This window comes from Wyeomyia smithii, chromosome 2 (assembly GCF_029784165.1).
Source record: "Wyeomyia smithii strain HCP4-BCI-WySm-NY-G18 chromosome 2, ASM2978416v1, whole genome shotgun sequence".
In the NCBI taxonomy this organism is placed as follows: domain Eukaryota; kingdom Metazoa; phylum Arthropoda; class Insecta; order Diptera; family Culicidae; genus Wyeomyia; species Wyeomyia smithii.
In genome coordinates, this window is record NC_073695.1 from 173,502,825 (window position 1) to 173,521,084 (window position 18,260).

General features: G+C 38.1%; 2 protein-coding genes across 2 annotated transcripts; one reads left to right on the forward strand and one right to left on the reverse strand.

Moving 5' to 3' along the window:
- Positions 1 to 6,843: 6,843 nt before the first annotated feature.
- On the forward strand, positions 6,844 to 7,905 carry LOC129721406 (oxysterol-binding protein-related protein 11). Its single transcript, XM_055673923.1, has 2 exons — positions 6,844 to 7,190; positions 7,247 to 7,905. The coding sequence occupies exons 1-2, from the start codon at positions 7,106 to 7,108 to the stop codon at positions 7,783 to 7,785; spliced, it is 624 nt and encodes a 207-aa protein (XP_055529898.1). The 5' UTR covers positions 6,844 to 7,105; the 3' UTR covers positions 7,786 to 7,905.
- Positions 7,859 to 11,489, reverse strand: LOC129721400 (G patch domain-containing protein 1 homolog). Its single transcript, XM_055673916.1, has 2 exons — positions 11,239 to 11,489; positions 7,859 to 11,180 (listed from the first exon to the last, which is right to left on the reverse strand). The coding sequence occupies exons 1-2, from the start codon at positions 11,297 to 11,299 to the stop codon at positions 8,677 to 8,679; spliced, it is 2,565 nt and encodes an 854-aa protein (XP_055529891.1). The 5' UTR covers positions 11,300 to 11,489; the 3' UTR covers positions 7,859 to 8,676.
- Between the last annotated feature and the right edge of the window lie 6,771 nt (positions 11,490 to 18,260).

Below are 18,260 nucleotides of genomic sequence, written 5' to 3' on the forward strand. Positions count from 1 at the left end.
GAGAAAAGCAGTAAATATGGCAACCCTTTGCTAATATTTTATTTTAAACAATTCTGGCAACCACATTTATTTTCGCATGACTTTTCATACGCACTAGAAAGTGTAATGAAATTTCGAAACTTTGTAAGGATATATTACTGAGTTTCAATGCTTGTTCATACATTTTTAATAATTTCCAATGCATCACTCATAACATGAGCATGACGAACACATTTTTCGTTGGAACCATAATTGCACGTGATTCACAGAATTTAAACTGATCGCAACACATATTCTGTACGAAAAGTAACACGCATAAGTTTGTTTACTTTGCACACTTGGAGCCTCGATTTGACGGTTCACTTGGAGTTTTCGACCTCACTCTTTGCGTATCTGTTCATAACACCGTCTGTAGTGCACACATTGCTGTTGCTGGCTTTTGGGGAATATAACCCTGATAGTAAGCAAAGTGACATTCCTGCTGCTGGCTTGTGGAAAATATAACCCTGGTTTACGTGTCATTACAGGGATGCCAGATGTTAAGACATGTCCTAATATTGAAAACATTTGAGCGCGTGTGAATAAGTGGAAGCCTAATAATCGGTTGATTAACCGCACTCGATTTAATGTGTCACTGGAAGTTTGTAAACATTCAAAGGATTTCACAGATTTCCTATGTAAAAAGACATTGTTTTGTGGAGTGTGAAGATATTTGAAAAATGACCTGGCCTCCCTGTCTCATGATTTATTGACGGTAGGGTATGTCTTAAAACCACTGACAGTTGTTAAAATTCGAAATCGATTTTTTCAATAGTTTTGCTGTTTAAATTAAAAAAAAATCAGTAGAATATATATTTCTTTTGACATTCCTTATCAAAAGAAAATATAATATACATACCCCTAAAACACCCTATTAGGGGGTTTCAATTTGAAAAAATACCTGCTTTTTCTAATACTAATCGATAACCGACCTTTCAGTAGGCATTACGTAATTTGTCTTAGACCTCTACGAGTTTTCTTTGATTTTAAAATTGAAAAATTATATTTGTTTTAAATTTTCACTAACTGGCAAGTAGTGCACAGAGTGACATTGCTGTTGCTGGCTTTTGGGGAATATAACCCTGATAGTAAGCAAAGTGACATTTCTGCTGCTGGCTTGTGGAAAATATAACGCTGGTTTACGTGTCATTACAAGGATGCCAGATGTTAAGACATGTCCTAATATTGAAAACATTTGAGCGCGTGTGAATAAGTGGAAGCCACTCGATTTAATGTGTCACTGGAAGTTTGTAAACTTTCAATGGGGACCGTGTTAACAGATTTCCTATGTATAAAGACTTTGTTTTGTGGAGTGTGAAGATATTTGAAAAATGACCTGGCCTCCCTGTATCATGATTTCTTGACGGTAGGGTATGTCTTAAAACCACTTACAGTTGTTAAAATTCGCAATCGATTTTTTCAATGGTTTTGCTGTTTTAATTAAAAAAAGTCAGTAGAATATATATTTTATTTGACATTCCTCATCAAAAGAAAATATAATATACATACCCCTAAAACACCCTATTGTGGGTCAGTCCATATTTTGGCAATTTTTATTACTTTTACATGATAATGCATCAAGACTGAAAAAATAACTTGTTAGCAAGTTTTTACAGCAATTTAGTAACTTGCGTTATGTTTTTTGACGAATTTATAGACTGAATCCGGACTACTTCGTGATTAGGGTGAATCTTACAATGACTACAAAACTCAAAAAAGACAAACAAAAAAGTTTTCAATCACAAATTCAAATCCTCAAAAACGATATTTGTATTTGTATGTGTGAGGTACAGAAGGGGGCCAAGGGCCAGGTCACTGGTGTTAGAAGGCACCATTCATGCTATACCAGTGATAAGAGGATTGACATCACAGCCTCAGTAACCATCTGGTCAATTAATTTCTGTGTAATTAACTAAAATAACCCTGGGCAAGTTGCAAAAATACTGTCTTGTTAGGGTAGCATCTTGGCAAGACCCCTGAGTTATAACTAGTCAATTAACTGCTAAAGGATAAGGAAAGGCAAGGATTTCTGAAGGTTAATAAGTGTTTGTAAGTGTGAGTGCGTGTGCATCAAAATCGTTTAAAATCTGTCCACGTGGTATGTGTATATGTGGATGGCCCCCTATGAAACTCGGAATAAAATCGTGAAAGTTTAAAAAAATAACAAAAAGGGAAAGAGAAAAAGATGTATATATGAACGATGTAGTCGATAAAGAAACCACGTACACGTTTACTAAATAATACTACATACAACAACACAACTTTGCACATGGAATTAACGGTAAAAAGTGAAGAATTTAATTTCACGTTTAACTACAGTCCATCCATGAATGCAAAAGCATTATTTTTTTTAATCTAATAAGTAACGAAGAATCATGTGGGACTGAATGCAATCATGGATATAGACAAGAAAAGAGCTTGCACTAAGTGGTCTGGTTCACGTGTGAGAAAAATTCTTTAGTGTTAATTGATATTGTTAAGAAACTTTCTCACATAGGAGATTGCCGAGATCAGAGTAGGAAAGACTACAACATAGGTATCTGACTCTCATCATCTCCCTTAGCTCCCATCCGCCACCTGGGAGCACGCGCCCTTGGGCTGTCATAACTCTCATACAATAGTTTTGTGGCTCCATCTTAGGATTCCGTAAAGCTATAAGAACCCGAGATAGGAGCTCAACCACCAAGCCCAGGGCAAATTCAAATCCTAAATAACGGTGGAACAATATATTTGTCATCCAAATACTTTAATAAAAGCAAAATTGTTCTAGCTTTGTACATGGTAAACCCAAAACTTTGAATTTCAGTCGCTTTACATTGTATATTCGAGAATTTATAGTTTCGCCCTTTACTAAGCAACTTTTTCGATCTCCTCGAAAGTATCGCCCTTAACTATGCACCTCATTTTGATTTGCTCGACAGTATCGCCCTTTACTATACGCCGTGTTTACGTTATTGTATCGGAATACGCCCTTTGCTTTTAATGTTTATTTTGTTGACATTTTTGATAGACCATTTTACAAGACGTTTCTGAACTCAATTCATGAATAAAATTTTGACAGAAAGCTCGGAACCGCTGACATAACGCACGTAAAAGCAACATTTTAACTGGTGGTTCACAAACCCTTTTTATAGTCTACAGAATAATGATGAAAGCACAGACTAACAGACATAACACCTCGAACAAATCTTCAATAAAATCATCGTTCGGATGATTCCATTACTTTATGTTAGTAACATTAGCACCATCTGCTGCCGTGTTCGCGCTGCGTCGTGTATTTCGACATCAGCGCTAGCGTTACTGCATGTGTCAAATAGGGAACTACAAAATATGTATGGGATTGCATGACAGCGCCCCAGACGGTGTTGTCGCGCGATGACCATTATCAGATTGGAAATTTGAAATGATCGTTTTTTGTGGCGATGGAGCTAGGTTCCAGTGTTACGTCTGTTATTTTGTGATGAAAGTATATAAAATAAACATAAACATAAAATTTAACACCTTCACGGTTTTTGTGATGCACTTTATTATTCCCCAGGACTTCCACCGTCACCATCAGTTATATTAGCCGAATAAAAAAGTTAGTTAACATTGCGCTCTAAGAACAGATCTGGCACCTCTGATAAGTGAAACCAAGAGTGGCTATATATAACTAGAGTGGCGCCGTGTCATCCAAAGTAACGCTGGTAACACTGAACATCCTTTCTCTTTTCCCCACACGTGTTTAATAGGTTGTTTGCTCAATTGGAATGACACTGACAGATAATTTTTATTCCAATTTTGACAGTGTCGCCACTATAGTTATATATAGGCACCAGGGGGCTCTTGTGGCTGTCAAACTCCATACATTTTCCATCTACCACTCATTGATTCTGGTACCAGCGTTTCTGGTACCCACTTTTTGGTTGGTTTGCCCTAAAACAAGTGAAATAGACTAAACGTCACATTTTTTCGGTAGACTTATTCTCGAGTAAATGTCGTTTTAGATGGAAAAAACAAGAGCTCAACATTTGTTTTCAGTACAATGAAACTTTAAATGAATAAGATATGTTTTGTAAGTATTTGAAATTTGAAAATATTACCGCCGTGATGAATATATGATTGGTAGGTGAAATGTTGACGTTTATAGGCCCCTGATAGGCACTCTAGTGAAACCTAGTTGCCAAATCAGCGGTTTTTTCATCGCTTATCTCTCCCTCTGAGGATCTCTAGTCTAGAGTGCCTATACATAACTAGAGTGGCGCCGTGTCATCCAAAGTAACGCTGGTAACACTGGTAACACTGAACATTCTTTCTCTTTTCCCCACACGTGTTTAATAGGTTGTTTGCTCAATTGGAATGACACTGACAGATAATTTTTATTCCAATTTTGACAGTGTCGCCACTATAGTTATATATAGGCACTCTAGTGAAACCTAGTTGCCAAATCAGCGGTTTTTTAATCGCTTATCTCTCCCTCTGAGGATCTCTAGTCTAGAGTGCCTATACATAACTAGAGTGGCGCCGTGTCATCCAAAGTAACGCTGGTAACACTGGTAACACTGAACATCCTTACTCTTTTCCCCACACGTGTTTAATAGGTTGTTTGCTCAATTGGAATGACACTGACAGATAATTTTTATTCCAATTTTGACAGTGTCGCCACTATAGTTATATATAGGCACTCTACTCTAGCTTAGATTATTGAAACATAGATATCCAACTCAACCAACAATACGGGCAACAAAAATGTGGCGCCCCTCCGAGTATGATGGCGGTTGGGTGAACTACATTTAATGAGCACACACAGAAAAATATTAAGGTAATTGCTATCTTTTTAGGCTTGGTCAGATTTGTTGGGTGTTTTTAACAGACTAATCTATATGGTCTAGATAATAACAATGATTTATTACAACAGGACTATAATAAATGTCAATGTATGAGATGACCATGATATGAATTATTTATTCTGAAGATAGTATGACTAATCGTTCATAGTCGTTTCAACAATATGTTTTTAAGCATAACCAAAGATGACTAGTACACAATACGTTACTCTTGCAGTATGCAGCGGACACGAGTTTCGTTGCGCGTGAACGAAAATTGAACTAATTTGTATACTGTTAATTTGGTGATGACAAGGTGGTGAAAGGTGAAGCATGTTTTTCAATATCATTGTATGGTCCTGTCATCTAATTTTCAATATCCTTATACGGTATTGCTACCTTGTTTTCGTTTTCATCTGGCGGATTGAGCATGATAAATTGATTTTGCTAATAATCACAGTTTTAAGGTCATCAGATGGCACCGTTATAAAGGTGTTGCGAGCAAAATGTATGAAGTCAGGTATCTTGCTCTAGTCATCATTAGCATAACTCATTTGTTGTTTGTACCAATTTTAATAGTCGATTGAGAACCACTATACAGCTTTAATCCCTTTGCGGAGCTGATTGGGTTAATAATTCTGCCTCAGCCGTCAAATAATGCTGTAGAATGTTCTCCTATTCGGTTTGTAGCTTCCGTTGCAGATTATTGTTTGTGATCTCATTCATTATCAATTACATTATTCCTTGCTTGAATTTTCAAATCGATTTATTAATATTTGCAAAGAACTGAGAAAATCAAATTTGGAAATTTTCACTCATCCTTTTAAGTTCTATTTAAAAACGATGCAATATATATGTTGGTGAATACCGCTAAACGCTATTTTTAACTAAGGTTTTACATTACTGCGTTGAAAATCGTTGTTATATACGTCTCCTAATATCCTCAAAATTAACCTACAACGAGTAGCAAAGCATAGCATAACTTATTTCGTCAATATTCACGAACGTCAAGTACAACATAAACAATGTTAAAATAATTTAAGTGAAAGGGAAGCTCTTTTTTCTTTTTGTCACCTCCGAAAATTCGATGAGAGTATCTATGATATTTTTACATTTTGTAATAAATACATTTTGTAATAAATTGAAATTACAAATCATCTAGATTATATTGTAAAGTCGAGTGAAAACCGCCGTACAAATCTGATTGAAAGTAACATGATATTTTTCTGGGTGTGAGAATCTGGTCAAGCTCACCACTGAAAGGTGGTAGGAGTACCATAATATTTTTCCGAGTGGATATGATTTAGTTCACCCAACGGCCTACAGATGGCAAGTTTATTGTGTTGCCTTGAGATTATATGCAGCGAAGCCCAACTTGGATATCTATGTCTCTTTAGTCTATGACTCTAGTCTATACTCTTTCTGAACTGTCAATAATGAGAATGAGAAAAGGGTGAGAATTGTGAACAGCGTTGCCAGGTATCCAGATTTAGCTGGATTATCGAGATTTTTGAACATGTATCCAGGTAGACAGATTTGATGTCCAATTATCCAGGTTTTTCATGAACGATCCAGATTTTATTTTCTCCGTTCCGCAAAAAGGTCATCACTTCAAATTTGGCGCGAAATTTTGCAATTTTGTCACCTCAAATTTTACGTTCCCCAATACTTTTATCCGAAGAATTCTCGCCAAACATGTGAAAAGGGCCCATGTGCATATGTAAACGAGCCAAATTTTCTCGTTTTTTGATTAATACAAGTGAAATCTGCCCTTATCAATAAGCTTTATTGATAAAAGAATTTACTCTTAATCAAACTATCTTATTTGTACGGGTAGATTAAGCTTGAATTTATTAAAAAACGTGAAATTGTGGCTTGTTTACATTTGGCACATGGGCCCTTTTCACATGTTTGGCGAGAATTCACCTTTCATCTCACGAAATGACTTCCAGATTTTTTTCTTTGCCTTTTTCAGATTTAAAAAAAATGACCTGGCAACGCTGATTGTAAGGGCACAATCCTTCTCATTTTTCCCACACGAAATTCAAGACAAATAGTAATACCGTCAGCAAGAGTTTAAAATATGTGCTACAATAACTGCATGGCACAGAACAATTTTTAAAATAAAGATTCATAGTTATTACAACAATGTTCCACTGTGTTTTTGTCGTCAAGAACAGCAGTTGAGTTAAAAAGCAGTTTAAAAAATTGGTCCAGTGCATCCCGTAGAAAACGTAACCAAAAACTTTCTGACCATTATTTGTCGTTCTTACTATTGGATAATGGAATCTAGTTTGAGCAGGATTTTGAATATGAATCGACAGCAGCTCAATGGACAGTTGTATAAATATACAAATGTCGTAAAAGGCACATATTTGAAATATAACATTTCGAACAAATTTTAAAAATTACTTGTGTTATAGGATGGCAATATCGCTGGTTTGTGGTGGATGCGCAAGCAGGACTTCTTAGCTACTATTTGTGCGAACAATCAAACGACGATACCAACCCTCACATCATTGGTAACTCGCCCAGAGGTCAAGTACATCTTTCTGGAGCAGTGATCTGTCCCAGCGATGAGGACTCGAAAACGTTTACCGTGAATTGTGCGTCAGGGGATATGCTGAAGTTACGTGCCGGTGATGCTCGCGCCAGACAGGAATGGGTTGACGGTTTGCGAGCTATTGCAGAAAGTCATTCGAACTCGACAACGTCACTTGCGCCAAGAGATCAGCTTGCGGCGCATGATGCATTTGGAGCAGCTAGACAGCAAATGCAGCAAACTGAACTTAGTAACGCGGCACTTGCCAGAGCAATTGAAAGTATTTCTAATCCATTATCTCCAACTGATCCGGATTTACTAATGCTAAAAGCTCTTTCTGCTGCTAGTACGCATTGCTTGCTGCAGTGCTTAGGACTTTTGCAAAGATATAATGAATTCTCCGATACACGAAATGAATAGAACTTCTAACAGGATACAGTTCATCATATCTTCATTGACAATAGGAGATGTTTTGTGATTTATAAATATCATTTGACTATAATTATGTTGATTAGATAATAAAGCCACCTCTAAAGATTATCGAATAAGCCATGGTGATTGATGAGATAACGGGGCGGATTACGAAAGCTTCGACGAGCAACTCGTCTCATTTAAAATGCATGGTCAAGTCAAATCGCCTCGTCTCCTGTATTAAGGCCAACAAATGATACTAATTTTGAGTGGTCTTTATGTCCAAGGTTATCTTATAGCGATTTTCTTTATTTCACTGGGTCAGTGCTAACTCACGCAGGAGTAAAAAAATGATATTGCGATTTACGACGCAACCAAGAAAAAAATGCGAGATAGTTGTTTTACGCAGTGCTTCAGAGGTGCTGTCAGATTAATACCGGATCAAAACCAAGCGAATAATGAAGGGTTTTGATAGCAGTCAGGTTGGCTGCAGGTCAAAACTAGAGCTCTGGGGATAAAGAAATTCGCAAAAGTAAACGATGTGAAGGGGGCAAGAAGGTAAATAACACCGAGATATAAAAAGACTTATTTCCAATAAAAATGTGTAAGTATGCAAATGAATGATGAAAAATAACACAATAAGCGCACTATTTTAAAATTAGCAAAACAGGCAGAAATGAAGCTTATATGCTGTCGGAAGAATTGTAATGTTAACAACGGTTTGAATCTTCTCATTTTCCCCTTTAAATTTTGAACATTTTTGAGGGTGGGAGGAGATGTCTGACATGAAATCAAATAAATTGTAATGGTCTTACTTTAGAAAGGTCATTTAACAGAAATTGAAAATCAGACAATTTATAACACTCTGATTTTCATTTCAAAACATTGATATAAAAATGTCTACCTTTTATTCTTTTTTTCTTTCTTGTGTTTTTTCGTCTTCCGATGAACTTTATGTTTTTTCTTTTTACCTTTGCTGACTGAAGAACTTCTTTTTTCTACCCATTTTTCAACAAAATCACGTTCTCTGGCTGCTGGCTCCAAAAAAGTTGTATTGGTTTCTGAAGTCAACAAAGCTGTTTGTGTGTGCGAAATTGTACTAGGCAGCTTTGGACCGTAATATTCATTTGTAATCTCTGTGTCTTCTAAATGAGACGATTCAGGACATTGTGTTGATTTCCCATCATTAGGTTGTGCTGGTGAAACAATATCAAGTATACTTTTAAAAATACCGCGCGGGGGAGAATTGTTTCGAAGAATATTAATTTCGCTGGCTGGTTTTATGGCTACAAGACTTTCAATCAATTGAAGTTTCTCACTTGCGGTTAGTGATGATGACTCTGATTTTTGCACTGACTGTTTTGAATTGGCTTCTTTAAAGTCATCTTCATCGCTGCTGTAGAAAATTGATTTAAAAAGATCCTTCTTTTCTTCGGGTTTTTTGTTGACACTTTCTAATACCCTTAGCTCCAATTCTGATCGTTGTGCAGGTTTTTTATTGACCGATAAACGTAATTCGGTGAATTTTCGTTCTTGCGGAGAATTAAAGCTACTCGAAGGAGTAACGCTTTCTAAAGTTTTTGATTCCGCTGACACTCGTACCGGTACTGATTTCACTGTTTTCGCAGAACTTGATGGAATAATCACTGGGGTTACAAAATTGGTTTTATTATTTGTGGGTGTCTCAAGATAGTCAAAAACGGAAAACTTGGTTTTCGGTTTTTCGATTTCCATGTCCAACGTACCACCAAACGGTTCCGGAACATTAAAGCGCTTACACAGGTCCTTATGTGGCTTCCACATGGATTTAGATCGCTTCATTTTCACATCACGATTTACTGAATGTTCGATTTCTTTTTCTGCTATTATACTCGACTCGGTTATAAAACGATCGGACATAAGGCCATCCAACGGCCGATACATACGCTGAGCTTGCATAAATTCTTTAAATTCACGTTCTCTATCCCATTCAGACATACCGAGCGGCTGCAGCGAAACCAGGAATTCGTGGTTATTTTTATGTTGCACTGTTGATTTATATGAAATAAATTTCTCATATCGCTCTTGTTTGTCAGGGTCAGCTATGAATGGTTTGAAGCCATCTCTAGTAGATCCAAGATTTGACATTTCTACTTTCAAATCAAATTTTAGGGGGTCTGTGTTAATTTTTTTAACTTGTTCAGATAAACTGACTTCGCTAGACGTTTCTGCAATTGAAGCTGTGTCAGTTTTTCTTTCAATCACGTGAGCTGTTGGCTTTCTATAAGTCATTGATTCCAAACTTTGAGTTTCTCCTAGAACATGACTTCGTTCTAGTGGAGTCAACTCATGCCGACCAAGTCCTTGAAATACATATTGTTTTTTCTCATTTAACTTAGCAAGATTTTCATTCAACGGCTCAAATCTGCTAAGCCTCTGTCCCCAGTTTCGCGGGATAAAATTTTCCGGAAGAACTACCCGATACACTCTTTTGGATTGTTTATAAATTATTCTTTTTGGGCAGAAACCTTCCAAACATTCAAAGTTGGAATCCAATTTTAACGCAGGTACTTTTTTTAATTCGTGTTCTAATGAAAAATCGTATTTAGACATATCATCTTTTGCATAAATATCTTCATCATCATCTTCTAAAGCTCCAACACCAAAGGCTTGACCACGAATGGAAAGCTTCTTGTTATTCCTGCCAACGACCTCCAACGTATCGACTAGGTTGAATTTAATTGCATTTTGGCGTTGTAGTCCAGAATATCCAAGACCGAAACTGTTATCTTTAATCGCGGCTACAAGAGGATCAAAATCGTCCGGAGCAAACGTGATTTCATAGTCAGAAAAATCACTGTCTGAATCTGTTGTGCTATCACAGTTACCACCTGGCTTCGGGAGTGCACATCCGTAGATTTTCATCACGTACTCTTCCTTTTTGTTTCGCTCATTTATTTTCTTTTTTTCTGTCCGTGTTTGACGATCACCAATCCCTTGTCCCTCACGCCATCCCATTTTCTTTAATATACAAATAGCTGTTTTCTCTTTCGCCGGTTTCAGTAGCGATCGTAGAACCGGTTGTCCAGCAATCGGACCATTCCAATTGATTTGAGCCAAAGAGCGTTTCACCCCTTTACTGGAATGTGCAAAGTCCTCTTTTGCCTGAACTCTTTGAGGTGCTATACCAAATTCACCTAAATCTTCCTCATCCATAAAATCCATTGGTTTTTGTATCTTGAAGGAACTTTTGTCCCCACGTGAACTTTTGAATTCTGTTGGTTTCCATCCCTCTTCTGAACCAACAGTATTCCAATATCCGGCAGAGAAACCGCCGGTGAAAGCGCCATGAAAACGTCGTTTACCGTTAACATCCAATACAATTTGGTCTTCAACAGAGACTGGTTTTTTTGCAGGTATTTCATCTATAAATATTTTTTAAGATTCTCATGCAGTTCAATATATACATATATTTATACAAACCTTCTCCATACAACGGCAATGGAGTCCCATACTTGCACAAGTTTTCTTCGTCGTCTTCCATAGCGAAAATAGCAAGTTAGAGCACAGCAAAGTTATCAAAATTACATTTACAAAATAGAACAATACAATCGTTTAAATAAAGTTAAAATATGACTTGGAATTTAATATTGTATTTGGCAAGATATGTAATAGCATTGAGAATAATATTAAGAAAAATAAGAAGAAACGTACGCAGTTAAGCATCAATTGACAAATAACTTCTGCAAAGCTGAAAGCAGAGATGCCAGATGTTTTTGAAAATTGTCTGCGACTGCTCGAAAAACCGGAAAAATCTGCTTGAAATCTGACAAAAACCTATACGAGATACTCACGCCCGTGAAAAAAAAACTTAAAATTAGTGCAGATTTGTCTGCAAAACGCAGATTTTTGAAGTCCTTGTGCAGATATTTGCAGTTTTTCCACGGTTTCTGCAGATTTTTGTCAAAGTCTCCTTAAATTTGCACAGATTTTCTTAAAATGTGTGCAGATTTTTACAGGCCTGCGCGAGCGAAATTTTTTCGGATCACGGATAGATTTTTTTCAGCTTTCGAGCACATTTTTCCGGTTTTTCGAGCAGTTGCAGACATTTTTCAAATATATCTGGCATTTCTGGCCTATACACCAGACAGACGCCTAGACACTCATCACGCTCGTAAATAATAACTCATGAACTGAGCAACTCTGACTCAGTTTAGAATAGTCAGCCTATACACCAGAGAGACGCCGAGACACTCACCGTTAAGGCAACTGTCAACATCAAAACGGATAACGGCAATGCAAAATTATACAACTCGCCCGTTTTGATGTTGACAGTTGCCTTCACGGTGAGTGTCACGGCGTCTCTCTGGTGTATAGGCTGACTAGTTTAGAATAGTTAGCCTATACACCAGAGAGACGCCGAGACACTCACCGTTAAGGCAACTGTCAACATCAAAACGGGCGATCTGTATAATTTTGCATTGTCGTTATCCGTTTTGATGTTGACAGTTGCCTTAACGGTGGGTGTCTTGTCATTTCTCTAATATATAGGTTCCCTATTTTTGATTTTGAGTAACTTTGACTCACTTTTTGGGTTCTCTTCATATAACTTCTTTCTGAGTAACGTCGCATATAACGACGTCCATTTTGAAAGGTGATTATGATGTGCTTCAGTTTGTGACATATGTTTTTCAATTGTGTGCGCCTCAGAAGGCATTATAACTGTTTACATTTATTACAAGGTAATTATTGATGAATATATGGTGTCGTTTGTTGGTCGTGGCGGTTCTCTAGCCAGTAATGAAACTGTACTGTACCTAAAAAATGAGTTATGTCGTACTCAAATTTTGAGTTATAATGACTCATTTTTAAAGACGCCTAGTATTACTCAGTTTTGAGTATTTGTGGAGTTACTCAATTTTAGAGTTGTTCCACTTTTTACGAAAATGCGTCAAATGTTACTCATTTTAGAGTTATTATTTACGAGCGTGATCGTTAAGGCAACTGTCAACATCAAACCGGGTGAGCTGTATAATTTTGCATTGCCGTGGCGTCCCCGAATGACTCTCATGTCGTTTTCGTTTTTGCGGTGTAGCTACACTCGGACCACACTTTTGACACCGTAAATGTTTTAATGACGTTGACTAACGTCTATATCGAAGTTGGGCACCTGAATTTGAAAATTTAGTAACCCAACCAGGAAAAAGTGTCAGGTTTTGAGCGCTTATTTTTCAGTCATTTATAATCAGGTTTCCGAGGTTTTGGCATCAATCGATCAGAAATTCTTTTACGGTTAAATTTATGTAACAAAAACAAACTATTGTTTGAGATACACTATTGAAAAATTGGTAATTAATATCGATTGTCTAAATCATACCGCGCAGCAAAACACTACCTCTCTTCCCAAGCACAGTCGACACTAACGGATACAATCGATCTGATTTTGTTGCTATTGTTGTTGTCACTTTCTGTTTCCGATGCTTATTAACGTTCCTTGTCATTTCATTATCTACTTGGCCTCTCCTTCTTTCTAACTAACTGACGAAGCCTTGGTATAAAAGGTACCGTTCGAACATTTCACCCCATCAGTTCACTTTACTAGCAGCAGGCAGCAGCAGCCAAAATGTTGAACTCAAAAACAAAAGTGACGGGTGCGGAGGGGTTACCAAATCCCTTCGCACGAGGTGGCATCCAGCGGTCTCATGGCGGAGACGGATGCGGCGAAGTCTGGAGGTGGAAAAACGGCGAATCCGTCGGTGTCCACACCAGACATCTCGGTAGACGGTCCCTTGCCAGTCAAGGCCGTCGAAAGGTGTCGCCAGCATACCGCTTTTCGCCAGCATACCGTGCTGCCAGTATTGTGATAGATATTTACAATTAACAAAGAAGTATACTTAGAGGTGTATACTTTTACTGGGTCATTACAACTCTTACCCCTTAAATGTACAAATGATTTTTAAAAGTGATCTTAAATTTTTACAATAAGAAAATATTTTAAATAATATTTATGATTAAACATTTCATTGTTTTCTTTGATAGTAAACAAAATTCCTATTTTCGCCTTCCTCAATCGATTCGATCTCCTTAAGGTAGGAGTTTTTATTTCTGCTGCTTCATCTCGATCGCCATCCAATGATCCAGAAAATCTCCGGCATTTGATGACTGGTTCCTCAAATCCTCGACAATTTTCTTCTTGCTTAGCTTGGCTTAGCTTGACTGACTGCACATATCAATGGTTGCACTCCGTGATTGATCCGAATCAGTAAAATTGCACAGTGAATCAACTGAATGGGGTTGGGAGTGACCGACCATTCTCATTGTACATGTTTGAGTGATTCAATACTTTAAAGGATCAATAACGACGCCGGCCACGTCCTTGCAATCAGGTGGGAAGAGAGAAGGGATGTTATTGTGACCCTTGCTATTTGGAGACCGTGTTTACCTCTGCATCTCCACAAAGGTCACAGGAAGGAGGTTTTTGTTAGTAGGGGAGGGCTCGTTGGATCAGGATTCACTTTGATAAGTGATGCGATCATATATGTTACTCCTACCCGTCTCTATTTAGCTATTTTCAGTTTATTCTAAATTTAGCCGACTGACTAGAAGAGCACAATTAGCTTATTTATATTTTGTACCGGTTTAGACCAAGAGACAATGCTGCGCGCGAAGTTAGCTTATTACGAAGGCGAACGAAGTATCTTTAATGCCAAACATCGGGAATATTCAGGAGCGGAGCGCGCGTAAACCATCCATCGTGTTTAAACATTTGTTTATGTTCAATCCCGTATACTCTTGAGAACGCACTTCGGAAGACACGATTCTTTGATAGGTATACATTGCGTAGTTGTTAGATCAATCACGATAATTATCAATCGAACTCGATTAGCGACACGCTTATATAAAAACAACGAGCAGGCAATCTTCGGTTGGCCGGTCATACCAAGACTGAGCTTATCCCGCATAACTATTCTGCGATGGAGAGAATGGTTTGTGTAATTATGTCTCCGTGGCAAGTAATGGAATCGAATGATGATTCGCGCGAGGCTCGCGTATTACGAACACCAACGGTGTGTATCTTCCTTATCAACCCCTTATCCTATGCGAATGAGGCGCGCGAAAATAATTAACTATACGAAGTATCAACGTATTAAATTAAAGGTTTATTACCAATCTCAAATACCTGCAAGAAGGAAGCGCACTTCAGTAGAGGTAAACATCGCGTATATATTATAGCGAATATTTTAAATGTGTTTTTGATGAACGATGCTATAGTTACTGAACGAACGAAACTTACTCTGAGTCGCAACGTGCTGAAATAGAACCAACAGGCAGGAAGTCACAAACACACCGAAAATCTCGGGCCGTAGACATGTTTACTTCGGAGCATTATAAACGACATCTCTATTCCCTTTTACCGACGCAGACGCGCACGGAGTTTCGCGGTGATTATTCTCGAATGATTAAGCTAAAATACCTACTGAGTATAAAACCTGGCAAAGTTTCATGCATTCATAGCTCAAAAATTCAAAAAAATGCAAATATGCATATCGAACAAGACAGACTTAGAACAAGTTGATTTATAAAATGCCAAAACAATCGCAATCAAGAGTTAGTTGTCTTGCCGACCGACAAGATATCAACGAGATTGAATAAAATTGTTTCAACATTTATTCAACAGCTCGAAAAATCATAAAACAAGTACATTAAACTAAGCAAATTGTACGTAACCGTCTGGTCATAACGCGAATGATAAATTTTTAAATTGTAATGTTTCCAATTCCATCAAAGTCAGCGTGTTTAAAAATTGAAAAACATCCCACGTATTAAGGCAATCGGGGCAAGCTGCAGAAAAAAAAAAACAAAACTCAATTCTTGAAAACTCGCTTGGAAGCAACAAAATTTATTTAAAAACTAAAGAAGTCATTAAAAAGTTAAAAGCATAATATTACCGTGCATAGTGAGTCCGACCCATTCGCACCCCCACCAAAACTATAATATTAGGCGGAAATGGTAGCTAAAGATGTATAGTTTCATAACAATTAATGAATTCAACAACTTTGTTCTGAAAAACTTCGGGAGAGCATCCAAACATATTCTGTAAGTTCGAAGAGATCAAACTAATGTTGTATGACTCCAAGATATCCGTGGCTTGCTTCTCGGAAACATGGCTCAATGGTTCCATTCCTGATGGTGCCATTAGTGTTCCTGGCTACCGTCTCGTACGTAACGATCGGGCGTACAAAAGGGGTGGTGGAATTGCTATCTATATTCGTGAAGGAATCTTTTTCAAAACTGTCTACTCAACGACCGTGACCGCCTCGACAACATGCAAAACAGAATGTCTGGCTGTGGAGCTCAACATCAGTGGCACTATTGTGTTGGTAACCGCGATCTATAATCCTCCGGACAACGATGCATCAACCTTCGTGCAAAGTGAATTGGCTACCTTTCTATCGACTTATGAACATTGTGTGCTTATCGGAGATCTCAACACAGACTGGTTACGTAGAAGCACTAAAAAAGAACGCTTAGAGCAAGTCTTTACAACGTACAGCATGACCAGGGACTGAGCCTACTTATTTTTATGACGATGGCTGCTCTCGACTGGACTTGCTTGTCACAAACAAACCGGACATGGCTATCGCCTTTTACAGGTATCTGTTCCTGGCATGTCTAAACACGACCTCATTTTCTGCTCGTTAAGCATTGATACTTGTGCTGATGTACAATTTCATGCTGATACTTACCGCGACTACGTCAATTTTGATCCAATTTCACTGCGAGATAGTATCAATAGTGTTCCTTGGAATGTTTTCCGCGATATAGATGACGTTAATGAACTCACTGAATTTTTCAATGATAAAAGATAAAATACAATGATAAAATTATGGCAGTTCACGACTCATGTATTCCTTTACGAACTGTAAAACGTCGCCAGCATTACAGCACCTGGTTCAATAGCGATATACGCAAAGCTATCATAGAGAGAGACATGGCGTTCAGGGACTGGAGGAACGCTACCATAGAAAACAAGGATCAGAAGAAACAAGTTTATACGCAACTGAGAAACAGGACAAATACTCTTGTTCGACGTCTCAAGTCGGAACACATCGAGAGAAATTTTACGGTTATTGGCTCAACTACGAATTTATGGAAGATGGTGAGAGGTCTGGGAGTTGGTAAACCTAAGGATCTAGAAGAATGTCCCTTCGATCTAAATTTAATAAATCAACATTTTGCTAGTCACTTCACTATCGACAACAACGTCAATAGTTATGAACACCATGGGAGACAGCATGTTGGTAGTTTCTTTTTTCGGCAAATTGAAGCGTATGAGGTGATTAATGCGTTCGCTGAAATCAAGTCAAATGCAATTGATCCTGACAAGATCCCCACTAAATTTCTTAAGATAATTTTCCCACTCATCATCGATTATATTGTGCAACTCTTCAACAAGATTATTGTGGCATCGACTTTTCCGGAGGTCTGGAAGTGCGCTAAAATAATTCCTTTGCGAAAGAAGAAATGTTTGAACTCTATAGAGAACCTTCGACCTATCAGTTTGCTCAGTGTCTTGTCTAAGGTTTTGGAAAAAGTGTTGAAGAAACAAATCAGTAGCTTTCTCTCATCGATGAGTCTACTAAACGAGAACCAAGCAGGTTTTCGACACGGTCACAGTGTAAAAACTGCGTTGATTCGTGTCTATGACGATATTGCTGTACTGGTTGACAAAAAAGATAAGGTGGCTCTACTGTTGATTGATTTCAGCAAGGCGTTTGACACGATATCTCATCGACGTCTCTTGCATAAGCTTCGTGTACGCTTCTGCTTCTCGTCATCTGCTGTCAGTCTCATTGAGTCGTATTTGACTGGTAGAACTCAAGTGGTATATTGTAAAGATGTATCGTCAGCAGCAGTCTACGTCACCTCTGGTGTCCCGCAAGGCTCAGTACTTGGCTGGGCCCTAGGTTCGTGGTTTCTACATATATCGATGACCTACCCGGAATACTAAGACATTGTAGCGTTCAAATGTTCGCAGATGACGTGCAACTCTACTGCTCCCACCCTGACGCTTCAACTGCAGTGGCTCGTCTAAATGAAGATCTTCAAAGAGTAGTAGATTGGGCCTCAAGAAATGCGCTACGGATAAACCACACAAAAACCAAAGCTATTCTCTTCGGAACCAATCAGTATCTAAATCCAGCTCTCCCACCTCTTGCCATTGAAGGAAATCACATCCAGTTCGTAGATCACGTGAACAACTTGGGCATTATCTTCCAAAATAACCTCAGCTGGGATAAAGCTATATCCACTCAATGCGGTAAAGTATATGCTGGCCTTCGCACTTTACGCGCAACTACGTCAGATCTACCTCAGCACATTAAACTCCAGTTGTTCAAATCCTTGATATTGCCGCACTTCATCTTTGGTGACGTCATCCACCTTGGAATAAGCATGGCTATGATGTCGAAATTGGAAGTTGCCATAAATGATTGTTGCCGCTA

Excerpts from the sequence above, each read along its gene's own strand:
- LOC129721406 (XM_055673923.1), top strand. The coding sequence starts at position 7,106 with ATGGAATCTAGTTTGAGCAGGATTTTGAATATGAATCGACAGCAGCTC. Across the intron at positions 7,191-7,246 it reads ATATACAAATGTCGTAAAAG|GATGGCAATATCGCTGGTTT; the intron begins GCACATATTTGA and ends CTTGTGTTATAG.
- LOC129721400 (XM_055673916.1), bottom strand. The coding sequence starts at position 11,299 with ATGGAAGACGACGAAGAAAACTTGTGCAAGTATGGGACTCCATTGCCG. Across the intron at positions 11,181-11,238 it reads ATTGCCGTTGTATGGAGAAG|ATGAAATACCTGCAAAAAAA; the intron begins GTTTGTATAAAT and ends AAATATTTATAG.